This window comes from Pinus tabuliformis, chromosome 6 (genome assembly GCF_031772625.1).
Source record: "Pinus tabuliformis cultivar Carrire ecotype Pingquan chromosome 6, CPIR1, whole genome shotgun sequence".
Classification (NCBI taxonomy): Eukaryota; Viridiplantae; Streptophyta; class Pinopsida; order Pinales; family Pinaceae; genus Pinus; species Pinus tabuliformis.
In genome coordinates this window covers 239197302-239215716 of record NC_142292.1, presented here as the reverse complement: position 1 = coordinate 239215716, position 18415 = coordinate 239197302, and the positions used below count along the sequence as shown (strand labels likewise).

The 18415-nt window shown below is 37.2% G+C and overlaps 1 protein-coding gene across 1 annotated transcript in view; it reads left to right on the top strand.

The window, feature by feature from the left end:
• Nucleotides 1-14222, top strand: part of LOC149258285 (serine hydroxymethyltransferase, mitochondrial-like) — a 139439-nt gene extending 125217 nt beyond the window's left edge. Inside the window, exon 9 of the mRNA XM_089409150.1 lies at nt 14029-14222. Coding sequence (XP_089265276.1) covers nt 14029-14222 — 194 coding nt within the window. The remainder of the gene's footprint in view (nt 1-14028) is intronic.
• The last annotated feature ends 4193 nt before the right edge of the window (nt 14223-18415 follow it).

Here is an 18415-nt window from a genome sequence, read left to right as displayed (position 1 = left end):
GGTCCATCAAGCCTAGTGATCAAGGAAATCGATTTTTTTTGGAGATATGTGCACCAGTTATCAAGGTATCAAATTAATTTGGCAAGGATCAAGACATGGATCAAGGGAACTAGCTGTTGTTTCCACTTGGAGGGATTTGATGCTCACATTTTCTATATAAGGAAGGTATTTTCTCCTCATTTATATCATGCTTTATCAGAAGATCATTTTGTAAAGAGCTCAAAGCAAGCTCTGTTGTAGCTTTCTTTTCTGGAATAATAAAGAAGTCTTTGGGGTTTATTCATGATGGTGTTCCTCTTCTGCTTCTTGGTAATATTTTTTTGAATTATGTTCTTAATGCTCTACTGAGATAAAAATTCATAAGTTTTTATTTCATTATCCAATGATTGGATTAACTATTTGCATAGGTATCTTGCATTAGTTACTGGGTTTAGAGTAGCACTTTAAATTTGATTGATCTAGCAGGCATCTCTAGATCTTGAGAGTTTATTGTGTGGTCTAGCCTCTATTGATCTAATAACTTGATCTTAAGCATGTAGAGATCTCATAAGTGTTCAGATCTTGGGCGTGAGGGGAAGTCTTTTGTGGGACCATCCAACTCCCAAGAAAAGAAGCTCAAGAGCCCATTGTGTTAAACTTCCAGGACTTATCTAACGACTGTGCAGTGATCTTGGCCATGGCTCAAATATAAAATTTCTATTTCACTCATTTATCTCTATCTAGTTGTGCACTAATGAATCAATCTGCTTATGAGAGCTATAAATCTTTGTAAATTTATAAGCTATTTTGTAAATAATATTTCTACTAACCCTTGTACATTCTTTTCCCATTTCTTGTATATGTTTGGGGTTTTCTAACTTGGGTTTTGCAGCTTTGAAGTGGAGAGATAAGGACAATTGTCTTGGCCCATTGATTTTGAAAGGAAACTAATTTTAGAGGGCCAATCCACCTAAGTTTGAGGTCTAAATTCCACCCATTAAGGCAGCCGCTAGCCATTTTCTACCTTTCTCTCAAGGCTGCAAGGGCTAGAAGGATTCTTGAGCCCTAGATCTCATTACTTCTCCCCTTCAAGATTGAACGATTTCCCTCCTTGAGGCAACTGCAGGCATTTGAAGTCTCTGGTGTAGCAATTTGTCATATTTTGCATGAGGGTTTCATCATAAAATTCTTGCAAATCGAATTTTGGCAAGGGTTTCACATTTAAAAAATTTGCAAATAAATTTTGTAATTATTTTCATTATTTTCTTGTCAAAATCTGGCTTGGGTTGCTTGTTGCAGGCTTATAGATTCACCTTTTTGGGCTCAAGTTTGATTACAAGGCTCTTTCTTGTTGGTCGCTAGGGTTGTTGACCATATTGCCTTGGCTGCAGGTCTAATTACCCTAGCCGCAGGCCTAATAGGGATTGAAAATTTGTTGCATTTGGTTCAAGGAATAACACTCATTGTTTGTAGTTCTAATCTCATCACTGGTAGGGATTTGTCATTTATTTTGGTTTGGCAATCAACTATCTCAGATCTGATGCATTAGATCTCCCTTCTAGGGCTAGTCGCAAGGATTAAAGGCCTGATTTCGCCTAGCCGTTGAGCATTTCAAGAACTGTTCCATACCTCATCTGATTTAAGGTTAACACATTGTGATTGCAGGGGTAACTTTCCATTTGTTGAAGGATTATATCATCAATTTGTTACTAGGCCGTTGCCCTTGGGGCTTTGCATTGATACATCAATCTTTGAAGGGAAGCCGCAAGGCCTAGAGGCCTTGTTTTCCCTAGCTGTGAGTGTCTAGGAGGCCTTAACACCACTCATATCTGAAGTATAGACTTGGAGGATGATCACATAATTTTTTTTAATAATTAAAGGCTTGAAGTAATTTACATTAAATCGCATATAACGCACAAAATGTTAGCCTTTATCTGGCTTAGCCGTGGGCTTCTCTTGAAGTTTGGTGCGAAGTTTACTGAAGCATATCGATAGGAAGTAGTGGATTGGTGATAGAACTGCTTGTTTCCTTTATGATCTATTCAAGGTGTTAAGAGGAGCCTCTTCTTCCTTTAATTGGATACTAACCATTTCTCTTGCTCTCTTGATTAGATTATAATTTTCATTGCATAGTTTAGATCTTGTTCTTGTTGCATTTCTCATCAAATCATTGTTAGCAATCTCACATGTCATTAGTTAATTGTGCTTGCATCACTTAGATTTAACTTGTTCCTATATTGACATATCATAAAGGTGAAAGACATCCTAATAAGCACATAGCTAAGCCATTTGCTATTACTGTCTCTATTGTCATTGTCTCATTGAGCAGTCCTGAAGTGCTTCATTCGACTCATATAATCTTGAGTTTTAGAGTGATATTGGTTGGGCATCTCCTACATTGAAGTCTCTTGGTAGTTGCATCTCACATAGTATAGGTTGCATCCATTTTTCTAACATTGTGTCATCTCTCATTGGTTTGTGAGCACTCTTAATTTACTTTGCAAAAGTTATATTTTTCTTGTACTTGTCACTTATCCTTATCTTGTAATATTGCTATTAAAGTGAAAGTACATTTCTTTATCATTCTTGCAAGTCATCATTTTGCTCATATATCAACCTTGCATCTTGTGCTAACCTTCCTTGTAGCATTATTGTCACTATAACTTGTAATCCTTAAATTGTGGGCATTGTATTGAAGGCACTAGTCTCTGAATAGTTTATCTCATCTAATCCAATCTTAATAGCTACATTGCCCCTTAATAAGCACTTGCTAATGCTTAATCAAGTTGCACTAACAATAATTGCCTTGCCCTTAGTCTTCTAGAACTTGTTGCTCCGACAAGTTTCACCTTTCCATCTACCTTTAGGGACTACCCTCCTTAGCTTATCTAGGAGAGAACTTAAACGAAGCAAGTGGGGATCAATCATCAGAGTGACAACCCCTACTCTGAGTGTTGTGCCACAAAGTTTATACCTTGCGGAGTTGGAAAATTTTCCCGCACTTAGGTGTACAACTTGGGCGACAACAGTTTGCTCTTGGCAGACTGGATTCTTGGCAAGTTTTATCACCCCTTGGTTGTCACGTAACAGGGGTGTTGGGTATGTTTGCCGGATCGACATATTTGAAAGCATCCTCTTGATCCAAATTTCCTTTCATGCTACTTTCACTACTCGATATTCTACTTTTGTTGATGAAAGGTCTATTGCACACTGCTTCTTGTTGGTTTGTGTGACTACATTGGTGTTAAGGCTGAAAACATACCCAAAAGTGGATTTTTTGTCATCAGTAGAGCTTGCCCAATCTGAATTTGTATACCCACACAACCTAGGGTCTTTGCTTCAATTGTACAAAATCCCAAAGTCAAGTGCCCCTTTGACATATCTGAACACTTGCTTTGTTACTACCTAGTTCTCTACTTTTGGCATTGTCATGAATCTAGAAATGAACCTCACAACGAAACTCAAATCATGACATAAAAAGCATAAAATAAACTAAAGTCCAATTGATTTTATTAATGCCTAAGTCTAGTATCTAATTGACCATTATTAAACTAATATTTACTTTAATACCCTCCCTTAATGGTCAATCTACTAACTACACCAAGCTTATCTTGGAATTTTACATATTTTTCAAGACCCAAAGCCTTGGTGAGAATGTCTGCATTTGATTCTTTGTAGGACAATACTACAACTTGATAAATCCATCTTCTACAAGTTGTTTGATGAAGTGGCAGTGTACATCAACATGTTTGGTATGCTCGTGGAAGACTGGATTCTTGGCAAGTTTCATCACCCCTTGGTTGTCATATAACAAGGGTGTTGGCTTTGTTTGCCGGATTGACATATTTGAAAGGATCCTCTTGATCCAAACTGCCTTTCATGCTACTTTCACTACTCCTCGATATTCTACTTATGTTGATGAAAGGGCTATTGCACGCTACTTCTTGTTGGTCCATGTGACTACACTTGTGCCAAGGCTGAAAACATACCTAGAAGTGGATTTATTGTCATTAGTAGAGCCTACCCAATATGAATCTGTATACCCACACAACCTAGGGTTGTTGCTTCAACTGTACAAAATGCCAAAGTCAAGTGCCCCTTTCACATATCTGAACACTTGCTTTGTTACTACCCAGTTCTCTACTTTTGGCTTTGTCATGAATTTAGAAATGAACCTCATAACGAAACTCAAATAAGGTTTAGTGGCTGTAAGATATATCAAACTACCCATTAGTTGTCTGTATATTGACTCATTAACTACCTTAGACCCAGTTTTGGCTGAAAGTTTCAACTCTTTCTCCATATGTGTAGATGAGATTTTCCAATTTGTCATTTTGAACTTGTCCAACAAACTCCTATCGTATTGTGTTTGTGAGACAAAAATCCCTTTGCTTGTCTGCCAAACTTATACACCTAGACAATGGTGTAGGAAGCCAAACTTCCAACCCCAGGAAATAATGCATCTGTCCCAAATCCTTCATGTTGAATTCTGTGGCTAGGTTCTTCTTGCAGTCTTTGATGAGCTTGGATGATCCTGTCAGAGAGAGATCATCCACATATAACACTAGGATTAGATGCTCATTCTCTACGACTAGATAGTAGAGATTAGGGTCTGCGTCACTCTTGACGAACCCCATCTTCTGCAAGTAGCCATCAATTTGACCGTATCATGCCCTAGGTGGCTTTCTTTAATCTGCATACATGAGATTTCTTCTCATGTGTCTCAAAACCTTCTGGCTGTTCAATGTATACTTCCTCTTCTATTACCCCGTTCAAGAATGTCGTCTTCGCATCCATCTGATGAATCTCTCGCCCCATCTGCACTACAAGAGATATTAATGGTTCTAATGGAAGTATACCAGGCTATTGGGGTGAAGGTTTCTTTGTAGTCTATCCCTTCCTTTTGAGCATACCCTTTAGCCACAAACCTGGCTTTGTATTTCTCCACACTGTCGTCTGCAACATATTTGACCTTGTAGATCCATCTCGAACCTACCACTGATCTGTCCTGAGGCCTAGGTACAACTTCCCAGACATGATTGACCATTATATAGCTGTATTCCTCCACCATAGCATCCACCCATACTTGATGCTGAACGACCTCCTAAAAACTAGAAGGTTCCCCAACCTGAGCTACTAAGGCCTGGAATCTGTCTGGCTATCTTCGCTCCCTTTTACTATTCCTAGGTGCACCAATGAAGTCTTCTTCATCTCGTAGAATCTGTCAGAGTTCCTAACTCGTTCTTCCACTAGTAGTAGGTACATCTATCAACTCTTCCTCTTCCTGAGATTCCTCCTGTTCTGAAGCTTTGTCTTCAGGAGAATTTCTGGTACTGGTTTCCACTGATTGAAGTGGTTTGACCAACGACTCATCTTTTGATTACTCCTCGGGAGGCATTTCTCGGGATTTCTTGAAAGCTCTATCCTCTATGAAGTTTACATCCCGCCGAACTACTACCTTCCTACTCCCTGGAAGATAGACTCTATATGCCTTAGCATTCTTGCTATATCCCACAAGATATCCTTTCTCAATAGTTTGATCTAATTTCTTTCTCTTCTCTTCGAGTATACAACAATATGCTAAACTCCCAAATATTCTGAAATGACTGAGTTCAGGCGTCTTCCCAGTGAAGACCTTCTCTGGAGAGATTTTGCCCAATGCCCTCTGAGGAGTCCTGTTCTGGACTTAAACTGTCGTGCTGCGTGCTTCTGCCCACAGAAATTTAGACATATCCTGATCATACAACATTGCCCTAGCTGCTTCCACAATAGTCCTGTTTTTCCTTTCTGCTACTCCATTTTGCTCTAGATTGTAGGGAGCTGTCCACTTTCTTCTGATGCCTTCTTTAGCACAAAAATTGGTGAAGTCCTTGTTAACACTCCACCATTGTCTGAGCACAACACTTTTATCTTCTTTCATGTCAGATTCTCCACTAGAGCCTTGAACTCTTTGAATCGATCGAAAACCTCATCCTTGGTTTTCTGAAAGTAGATCCGAGTCTTCCTGGAATGGTCATCGATGAAGGTGACAAAGTATTCGGCAGTGGGCACCACTAAGAGATTTTGTGGACATCGGTTCGCAGACGTCTGAGTGTATCAATTCTAGCACACTCTTAGCCCTATTGTTACTTCTGGAAAACGTTGCTTTGGCATACTTGCCCAGAGTGCACCCTCTGCATACATCATCTCGTTCAGTACTTAGTTCTTGAACTCCTGATACTGTTTTCCTAAGAATTCTAAGAGCCGCATGGTGTAAGTGTCCCATCCTCCTGTGCCATAACTCATTCAAATCTTTGTCTCCATTATTGCCTATTAGTGCCATTAGCAATTTTAGCTGCAACCTATACAACCTGTTACTTCTGATTCCAATCTGAGCCTTCTTTTTCCAACTTGGGTGAGCTCTTCTGCTTCGGTTTGAAAAACTATAGTACCTCTTCCTACAAGAGTACACTTTGCTTTATTCCCCATGGTGATCTGAAAATTCATTCTTTCTTCCTGATAATCTGAAAAACATTCTCGGATTCCTGTCATATGCTAGGAAGCTGCACTATCTATATACCAAACCTCCGAGGAGGAAGAGCTTGCTAAGAAAATGACTTCTTCTTCCAATCTGGAAGCTAACATAGAATAATCGTAATTTATGTCCCTTGTGCATTCTTCTGGAAATCTGCGCGAGTCCCCTTGAGTGGATGCCTCTGCATCATGCTCTTGACCCATAATCGATTTTCCTTTCCTGTTACCGGATCTCTGTTCTGATACCATATGAAAATTTCTAAACTGAAATTCTACTACTGCATCAACTGATTTATTTCACCTACGTATTATTCACAATAAGTTATTTACGAAATCCCTTCAACAAATATTAAAATAAATTCTACTGCAGTTATCACACAATTACCCAGAGAAAAAATACGGTGACAAGAACCAATAACATCAACACAGTTATTTTTGGACAATTGTCCTCAGAAAAGCCCAATGTGGGAAGACCGGTGCAACAGATGAGGGCTTTATTAATCGTTAGCAACAATTGCTTTTAGAAGGAATGATTTTACAAAGAAACTGAAAGAAAACACCTGAGACTTTCCCTCTGAGACCTTTTGACACTTTGGAGACCCTGCTCCCACTTCTGCATCACCCCTGCATCACTCTGATAGACCCAACATGGCTCTGAGTGGCTCTGTGTCCCTCTGCGTCAGCCTGCGTAAGCTCTGCGTCTCTCCTCTGGACTGTGTCTCTCTCTCTGCTTGTCTTCCACTGTCCCTGCGTCACCTCCTCCTCAGTCACAACCTGCTGCTGATGCCCTCCTCTTCCTCCACCCTGCAACTCTCCCTCTGAAATCGATCTCCTCTACTTGAGAATCGATTTTCCTTGAGATACTGAGTATCTTCTAGTGTGTCTCCAAATGATCCTCAAGTCTTCTCTTATACTTTTCCTGTTGACGAATCAACGACCGAGATTAAGTCCCTAATCAATGGCTAAAATTAAAACAGACTTGATTTTCGTCTCTTAGAAGCTTCTCACGCTTATCTTTATTAATACCCATTAATATTTTTATTTTCCTAAGTTTAGACTTAGGAAACCATTAAAAATATTAATTATTTTAATAACTTCTCATCCAGGTGGAATTTCTCAAGACGATTTCTGGGTCTTGGAAATCTCATGTGCCTTAGCCTCTCCTCCAAATTTCAAGGCTAGAGCACATCCGATGCTACCAAAAATCAACATTTATTTCCTCATGTCATTATTTCTTTCATGCTTGTTTTAAGTTATGTTAGTATGCAACTATCTCATATTAGCATAAGAATTAATTATTTGTTTTAGGAAAAAATTCTTCTAGGGGATAATAGATATATCTCTAGGAATTCTGTAGGGGCCCGAAATTAAAATACCAGAATATGTAATTTAAACACAGAATTTAAATAATTTATCTAATGAATACTAACTTGTCTGCTCTGCTACGAAGCTCTACTGCAAATTGTTCCGCTACAATTCTTGTTCCGACTGCGTTACCAAAACAGCCAAAACCACCTTGCCGAACTGGGTACAATCTGGGTACTTAGTCTCAGAATGTGTTCCGATCGAAGCAATCTGATCCCCCGTGCCCAAAAACTCCAGTACAATCAAGACTCAAGAGTGTCTGTATCTCTGTGTTAAAATTGTTCTCCGTTTTTCCTCCTCCCTTTCTCAAGATTTCCTTCCTCCTTTTAATTCCTTGTCCACCGCCTTCCTCCCATCTCCGTGTCGTTGTTTTGTTACGTGTAATTTTATAAAATCAATTCTTATTTGATTTTGTTGACTTTTTTTCGGATATGGAGATTTGATTTGGTAAAAGTTTATTTATTATTTTAATAAATTAATTTGATTTATTTAATTTATAATTTTAATTAATTATTATTATTATTTTATTAATTTTAATTTTTAAATTTAATTTGTAAATTAAAATTAACATTTTCTTTTAGTTTAAGGATTTATCATATATATGATATTCTGGTGAGGTATTAATTCATTACCTTAATTTATATATTTTCCTGTAGTAACTAGCTTATATATAGTGCAATACATGCGTGTTCATGCATATGTAGCTATAGTATGGAGGTCTGGTATGTATGCTAATATTTGTATTTTATTTATAGTTATAGGTGGGTCATTACATACATCCCTCTTTCCAAAAACTTTGTCCCGAAGTTAGGGTTTCCAAAATGTATTAGTGATTAGTGTGGGCATATAAGTCTTTGTACTTCAGGATTGAATTTGTTTTATATGGGTACTTAAAATTTGTTTTCTTGAATATTTTAAGATTTTACAACTATAATATTCATGTTCTGTCTCTGTCGGATTCCCACGCTATTCTAGAATCATCCTATCCTTCCTAATCTCTTCCGCTTCCATCCTATCCGTCCTCTACTAGAGTATGCCATGGCGTTAGCTATATTGACTAACCATTTGTAGGCTTTCAAGGGTATTGACATTGATTATATCAACCTGATTGCTTAGTAGGCATTTGACAATCATCATCACATGTCTAAGGGAGCGTGATTCACACAGTCCTCCCATGACTCCAGGTTTTGGAGGATAAACGGTGGGTAATACCTCCACCCTTCATAGTGGGATTGGAGTCAACGTTCTATCATGGAACCTCATTGAGATTTAAGTGTACTGAAGTTTTCGTCATCACGTGGTCATTTTGGTAACCTGCAACGTAAACACTTGTCCATATATTATATAACATATGCATCAATATTAATAAAATAAATAGTTTTTGTATAGCTCATACATGTTGTTATCTACAGTATAACATATTTGGTCATGTCCTGCTCATGTTATTGGCTTTCATATTGAAATTGTAATCATTCTTTTATTTCTATCTCATTAATCATATCGATATGAATAAATGAAGCAAAATTTATAGATATCTTAATTCATATCATAATTCATGATTTAGATTTTATAGCAAGGTTAATCAAATATTGAACTTCATCTTGGTATCCATAATTCAGTAAGGTTAATTAAGTAACATATTTCATCTTGGTATCCACATACCAGTAGAATTAAGCAGATAACATATATCATATTTCAGTAATATAAAAATTCACGTTTATATGTGATCCTTCCAAAAATGGTTTTGAGTATCTGATTTAAAGTAAAGTAAATATAGACAAAATATGGCTTAAAGTTTCTCAAAATTGACACAAGTTGGGATATTTTTGACATATGATTTCTGTATCTTCTCAAGTAGTCGATCCAGGGCTATACTTGTCCCACTGGACCTTAACTTGGTCTACCAGATGATTCCTGAGCTGTTGAACCCTACGTTCTAGTATACATAATGGTTCGACCGAAATGATTCCCTCGTCCAATACCTGCAGTTCCTTCCATTGAAGGTTATGAGATTTGTCAGCTATGTAATGCCTTAATACAGATACATGAAATACATTATGAACTTTATGCAAGTGAGGTGGTAGTGCAAGACGATAGGCGACAGGTCCAACTTTTTCTATGACTTTAAATGGTCCGATAAATCGGGGTGACAACTTTGTCTCTTTTCTGAATCGGATAGTGCTTTTATTTGGTTTGATGCAGACGAAAACCTGATCCCCTACTTCATACTTCCTATCAGTCCTGTGGGCATCAACATAACTCTTTTGTCTATCCTGTGCTTCTTTTAACCGTTGTCTAATTTGTTTTACCTGTTCTTCCATCTCTTGGATTAATTCTGGCCCTACTATCACCCGATCTTCTAACTTGTCCCAATTTAACGGTGTTCTGCAAGGTCTGCCGTATAATGCTTCAAATGTTGGTATTCCGATTGAACTGTGGTAACTGTTATTGTATGCAAATCCAACTAAGGATAAGTACTTTTCTTAATGTGATTACTGATCCATAACGTACATCTTCAACATATCTTCTAGTACTTGATTTACCCTTTCTGTTTGCCCATCAATCTTAGGATGATAAGCTGTACTCAAATTTAGTTGAGTTCCTAAGGCTGACTGCATGCAAGTCCAAAATCTTGAAGTGAATCGTGAGTCTCTATCTGATATGATCTTCTTAGGTATTCCATGAAATCTGATAATTTCATTTATAAATACTCGAGCTACGTCGGCAACTTCGTAAGTATCTCTTACGGGAATGAAATGGACGCTTTTCGTTAATTTATCCACCACAACCAGAATGGCATTATGCCTTTGTGGAGTGAGAGGTAGTCCGACGATAAAATCCATAGAAATTATCTCCCATTTGGTCATAGGAATGTCGTGAGGTTGCAAGAGACCTACTGGGTGACAATGATCAACTTTCACTTGCTGACATTCAAGACATTTTGCAACGAATTGAATAATATCATGTTTCATGCCTAGCCAAAAGAAGAGTTTCTTGGTATCAGTATACATTTTCTTAACCCCGGGATGTGCACAATACACTGCTCTGTGGGCTTCCTTAAGGATGGTGTCTCGGAGATCCCCATTATCAGGAATATATATCCTTCCATGAAATTGCAAGATTCCATCATCTTCTAATTCATACCCCTCAAACTTAGGTTCTTTTGACTTTTTACTATCAAGACTAGATCTTACCTTTAAATACCAACTATCTCTTATGAGATGTTCTAGTACTCGTTGCCTTAAATCTACTTTGATAGGTATGAGGGAAAATATTCGAGGTCTTTTGCTTAAAGCATCTGCCACTACGTTCTCTTTTCCTTTAATGTATGATATTCCAAAGTCATACTCACTTAGGAATTCACTCCATCGTCTTTGTCTAGCATTCAAGTCTTTTTGAGTAAACAAACACTGTAGACTTTGATGGTCGCTTTTGAGCATAAAGCTTCGTCCTACTAGATAGTGTCTCCATATCTTTAAAGCTAGTACTACAGTGGCTAACTCTAAATCGTGAGTGGCGTAGAGTTCTTCATGAGGCTTTAACTTTCTTGAGGCATACACTATTACTCCTCTATCCTGCATTAGTACTGCACCTAATCCTTGCTTGGATGCATCAGTACATACAGTAAAATCTTTGTCCATATCAGGGACTTGTAAGATTGGTGCACTGGTCAACAGTCTTTTGAGTTCAGAGAATGCTTTATTACATTCCTCAGTTCATTCCTACTTAACACCTTTATGTTGGAGGGTTGTAATTGGCTTTGCAATTTTGGAGAATCCTTCCACAAATCTTTGGTAGCAACCGGCTAGACTGATAAAGCTTCGCACTTCATGTGCATTTTTCAGTATTGGCCATTCCATGATTGCCTTTACTTTCTCAGGATCTACTGAGATTCCTTCACCAGATATGATATGACCTAAGTAATGAATTTTTTCTGAAAGAAAGAACACTTGGATAACTTTCCATATAATTGGTGTTTTTTGAGGCAAGATAATACTATCCGTAAATGGTCTTCATGCTTTTTCTCATTCTTGGAGTAGATGAGAATATCATCTAAGAAAACTTGTACAAATTGATCAAGATATTTGCGGAAAATGCTATTCATAAGGTTCATGAATACTGCTGGTGCATTAGTCAACCCAAATGGTACCACAGTGAATTCATAATGCCCAAAGCGTGTTCGGAATGCAGTCTTAGAAATATCGCTTTCCGTAATCCTTAGTTGATGATAACCTGATCGTAGATCAATTTTTGAAAAGACAACATCTCTTTTTGTTTGGTCGAAGAGGTCATCAATTCGAGGCATTGGATACCGATTTTTTACTGTAGCTCGATTCAAGTCTCGGTAGTCTATGCATAACCGTAAGGAACCATCTTTCTTCTTGACAAAAATTACAGGAGCACCCCAAGGTGAAATGCTGGGCCGTATGTGTCCTATATCCAATAGTTCCTTCAATTGAATTTGCAATTCTTGAAGTTCTGGTGCTGTCATTCTATAAGGTGTTTTAGAGATTGGTTGTGTACCAGGTTTCAATTCTATTGTCAGATCTAGCTCTCTTTCGGGGGGTAACCCTAGTAGTTCCTTTGAAAATACATCCGGAAATTCGGCTAACACCAGATATTGTTCTAAGGATGGTCCTTTTTCCTTGGTTACTTCTTGAACTGCATATGCCTGACAACCTTTCCTTAAGCAACACTTCATTTGCATTGCTGATATGTAGCGTAAAGATACTTTTCTCTTGATACCTTGAATTTGGATCGTCTCTCCTTCATCATTTATACCGAGAATTCTTTTCCCATAACAGTCTACCCAAGCTTGATGAGCTTCTAACCAATCCATACCTATGACAAGGTCATAAGTTCCTAGGGCTGTGACATAAACTTTTAATTTAGTCGAACAGACCTCTAGATCAATTTTGCATTCCTCCACACTTAAGTCTACGGATTGGAGTTCTCCTGATGCCATTTCTACATATCTGAAATCATTTTGTTTGCGAGCTGCCAACCCACATTTATTTAATGCATATGACGAAATGAAACTATCTGTGGCACTAGTATCAAATAAGATTTTGAATTTTATACCATTAACAATACCTGAGGATTCTACTACAGTGGATTGATGTGCTGCCTGATTGTTAGTGACTACTGCATGGATTCTATGATTGCCTTGGGTATTTGGTGCTGGTTTTTTTCCTGCTCTGTGCAATATACTTGATGAAGTTTCTGGACAATCACGTTGAAAATGCGGTCCTCCACATCCCCAACAATTAATTTGGGTTGGTCCTCTTGAATCATATTGTGAGTTTCTAGATAAAGAGCTTCATCCTCTTATGCCACTTTCTCTCGCATTTCTTCCTCTATTAGCGGTTCCACGAGATTTCCATGGGCTTGTGTTTGATGATTCAACGACTATAGTATTAACTGCTATGGGAGCTCTTGCTCCTACTCTTTTTGGGGTAAATCTATTACCATAAGGCGGTGGTCTTGAGCTACCTCCTCTGAAGAAGTTTCGAGGAGTCTTTCCTGGAAACCCTAGTTGTAGAGATTCTGTTGGCCCGACATCTTTTTTTATTCCTAGATGCTCTTCTGCATAACGACCACATTCTACTGCCTCGGCTACTGATGATGGCTTCCACATCCTAACCAAGGCCCTGATGCGAGGGTTTAACCCATATATGAAGCGTTCAGCTTGACGTTCATCAGAATCTAAGTAATGAATGTATTTCAAAATCTCCATAAATCTTATTTCATATTCTTCCACTATTTTATTACCTTGGATTAATGTATGAAAGGCTCTGACTTGTTGTTCTTGAAAATATGGAGGTAAATACTTAGCGCGGAATCTTTCCTCGAACAATTCCCAAGGGACATTATCTGTTGTGAGGTGTAGTTGTTTTTCCAGATTTCCCCACCAAATCAAGGCGCTTTCCTTTAATTGAAATATGACAATTTTTGTTTTTGAAGAAGAAGAGTACTCTCTTAGTGTAAAACATCTGTTCATTCCTTCTAACCATGCCTCAGCACGTTCTCCAGCTCGTCCTCCTGAAAATTCTGGGAGTTTAATTTTCTGCAGCTCCCTAGAAATATCTTCTTTTGATTGTCTATACTCAGAATTTTTTGGTTCCGTTGGATTTGTTTCTTTGGGTTGAGGTTTCTCTTCTTTGGTTTTAGCCATTGTCAACCCTTTTAATGTTTCCAATATGGCTTCCAATGAGTGCATTATTACGGTCAACTCCGGTGTTGGAGCGATTGGTGTTGATGATGGTCTCGATGGTGGCGGTGATGGTGGTGGCGATGGAGATGGTGATGACGACGGTGGTGGTGTTAATGACGGTGATGCTGCCCGATCACGTCGTCGTCGCTGATATGTCCTTACCATCGTAGTGTATTTTGTATACATAATAAAATTGTAAACATTTGAGGTATACTTTCAGATTTAACATATAATTTTGCAGTTTCAAATTTACAAATGGGTATAATTTTTTTGCTATTTTTACCTACTAAGCAGGTCTTACTAGTACCGAGGTCAAGGAGGGTGGTCTCACGACCTCCTTGTCCTAATTTAGGGTATTCTATCCTAATGCGTAATAATACTTATTCTAATGGATGGGTCTTTATAAACCTTGGTTTTTTTTTTTCAAATAAACACTTCAATCTGTATAATAAACTAAATTTCTTTCAACTAGTATTTATTAATTGATTCAAAGTTATGCTATGTTACAATGATCATAATAATAATCTAATTTGAATATAATGCTCCTACATTTACATAACATAATTATTGAGAATGATTATTTAAAAAACTACTATTTAATTAATATAATCTACTTATTCCACTTTAAATTATATTTTCAAAAGTTGGTGTTTCGTAGATGACTATTAAAATTTTAATTAATTTTTAAAAATGACTACTTCAATAGTGAAATCTAATAACATATATATATATATATATATATATATATATATATATATTTCTTTAATTAATTCAATATATACATTAATCAATCTTTAAAACATGAATCTAAAATCTACCAATCAAATAATATGACTGCATAGGTGATTATATATTGAATTGAAAAAAAACAAAACTGTGCACTGAACTAGGCCATATCCTACACATGCATCTATGACATTTATTATATTTAAAAAATGCGGGCTTAATAATATCCCATGGAGTTTATACCTTTCAACACATATATATTTTAATATAGGAAAATATGCAGGCCCACCATTCCTACCACCACACCATATGAACCTTGACCCCATCTACCACACCCCATTGATCAATGATTGGAAGATACAGATCAGGCAATGGAGATGCTGTTGGTTTTAGGACATGTGTAGACGTTAGCGCCAAGATGGCACCCGATGGATCTGACGACTCATATTTAACCTCATCCAATGTTTGATACTACCGTCGCGTCCTTCTCGATTTGGTAATTTGTATGGGCGCCAAATTTGGTGGACTCTGATGCTCGATTTTTGGTTTGTGCTATATAAATTTACGAAGGGGGCTAGATTTTTCGGCCCATGATCACGTCGTGTTAAAAATATGCTTGGCATTATAAGCCTCGGGGCTTGGTCTTGTGTGGTTTATTACATTGGATGTGTTATGCTAAGGGTTAGACACAAAATTTTAACTCGGTCTCATCTAAACGGTGACAACGATTGATTACCAATTGATGCCAGCGTACGATGAAGAAGGCTTTTGGTGGCAGCAAGCCTTGGCTTTTGGTGACAACCTTAGTAGGTGTAAGTCTCCTTTCATGAAAGCTGGATAGAAAGCCATGCGCTCTATCAGCTGAGTTTAGACGACTAGGTTTAAATCGCAACATAACTTAGGTTTTGCACATGTTATATGTTTTTAAAGTAATCTGTTCTCAAATACTGCAGCTTTATCCACCTAGCAAGTACTCATGGCATCATGCTGGTTGGAAGCATTGATCAAAAAGTTGTAGCATTCCATTTCTCTGTACGAACCTTTTGTGGACATTGAACATGACATTTGAGCCTGTGCTCTGTTTCCTCCAAATTGCTAACCAATGAACCGTTAGGTTTTGGTTGCGTTAAGCTGTGAGCAGTGGCAAGTTGTGACCCAATGGCAAGCTAAAAGTCCATTTATAAATACATGCTTCCACACATACCAACAATACAAATGGCCATTCACCTACAACCATTCTTCTCTCTCTCTTTTGTTGATTTGTGAATCGCTGAAACCATAAGGAACATCAATCAATGTTGGGATAAACATTTCAGCCTCCACAACAACGTCCCTTGCTGACATATAAATATAGGTTCAAAGAGCCATATAAGTTGATATACATGCACTTATTCCTCATGGTAAAAATGAGAAAACTTTTCCAACTGTTGTTCAGGTTATGCTCTGGATGGGTATGTTTATATATGATTGCCGCTTGCATCATCCAAATGGGCAGGCTAACCTCCAATGATATCCCTCTGTAATGATACAGTGACAGTAGATTTGAGTACCGAGTTTGAAACTTAAATTCAACGGAACTGTAGAGTGTTGTTTAGATTCATTTAATAGGAAATGCTTATATTCAGTGGGCTACAGGTTTTGTTTGTTGGAATTTCAAACCAAACATTGTAACTAGTTGACAAACAACACTTGAAGAGGCCTAACCTGAGCCTATTTGTAAATTGTAATACAAACCACACTTGCAACTCAGTCAAGAATGACTACTTTCTCTACGTTTTTGGTGGCTATGGCAAGGACAATTGCCAGACAAACGATGTTCATGTCTTTGATTTGGACAAGCAGAAATGGAGTAAGCCTATGGTGAAGTTTTGTTTGCTGTACACTACTACAAATACATGGGTGCAACCTATAAAAACACAAACTTTAACATCTTTTAGTAGGTCCGAGAGTTATTAACCTTACGCTTTGATACCAAATGTAAGGGCCCTAAATTAGAATACCAGAATATGTAATTTAAACACAAAATTTAAATAATTTATCTAATGAATATCAACCTATCTGCTCTGCTGCGAAGCTCTACTGCAAATTGTTTTGTTGCAATTCTTGTACCGGCTGCGTTACCAAAATGGCCAAAATCACCCTGCCGAACTGGGTACAACCTGGGTACTCAGTCTCAGAATGCTTTCCAATCGAAGCAATCTAATCCCCCATGCCCAAAAACTCCAGTACAATCAAGACTCAAGAGTGTCTGTATTTCTGTGTTAAAATTGTTCTTTGTTTTTCCTCTAATGACCCACCTATAACTATAAATAAAATACGAATATTAGCATACATACGAGACCTCCATATGATAGCTACGTATGCATGGACTCACATATATCGCACTATATATAAGTTGGTTACTACAGGAAAAGATATAAATTAAGGTAATGAATTAATACCTCACCAGAATATCATATATATGATAAATCCTTAAACTAAAAGAAAATGTTAATTTTAATTTACAAATTAAATTTAAAAATTAAAATTAATAACATAATAATAAAAATTAATTAAAATTATAAATTAAATAAATGAAATTAATCTATTAAAATAATAAATAAACTTTTACCAAATCAAATCTCCATATCCTAATAAAATCAACAAAATCAAATAAAATTTGATTTTATAAAATTACACGTAACAAAACAATGACACGGAGATGGGAGGAAGGCGGTGGACGAGGAATTAAAAGGAGGAAGGAAATCTTGAGAAAGGGAGGAGGAAAAATGGAGAACAATTTTAACACAAAGATACATACACTCTTGAGTCTTGATTGTACTGGAGTTTTTGGGCACGTGTATCAGATTGCTTCAATTGGAAAGCATTTTGAGACCGAGTACCCATGTTGTACCCAGTTCGGCGGGGTGGTTTTGGCCGTTTTGGTAACGCAGTCGGAACAAGAATTGCAGCAGAACAACTTGCAGTAGAGCTTTGCAGCAGAGGAGACATGTTGGTATTCATTAGATAAATTATTTAAATTCTGTGTTTAAATTACATATATGGTATTTTAATTTAGGGCCCTTACAAATTCTTTCCACTGTACTTATTTAATTTCATGTCGATTTAATGATTTGTGGTGAAGTTTTGTAGATGAATCATTATTTTGCCAAGCTTTTGAAGCGTGAGGGGAAATTCTCATAGGAATCAACCCATTCTTGAAAAATATTCAAGGAGAACCCGCATGTGTTGAACTCTAAAGTCTTATCTATATCTTATTTGTGGCTTGCAGTGATTCCTTCAAGTTTCTTAAAGTTTTTATTTCTTACATCTAAATAGAAAATTTAAAATAGTTTTATTTCTCAATTTTTCACGTATTGCACTTTATTTATAAATATCTGGCTATTCCAAAGAGCTAAGTCGTGTCTTGTCAAAGAAGAGAGCTTGCCCATAATCTTTGGACTAATCTCTTGTAGATTATTTTTGTAACATGATTTGTAGTTTTTTGAGTTAACATTTGTTGTTGTAGATTGTTTCTAACCTGTTCTCTTGCAACTACTTGTGGGATTCATCATCAAAAAACTACATACAAGTTTGCATGCAGGACCTTGGGGTCGAATTTAATGACTACTTCCACCT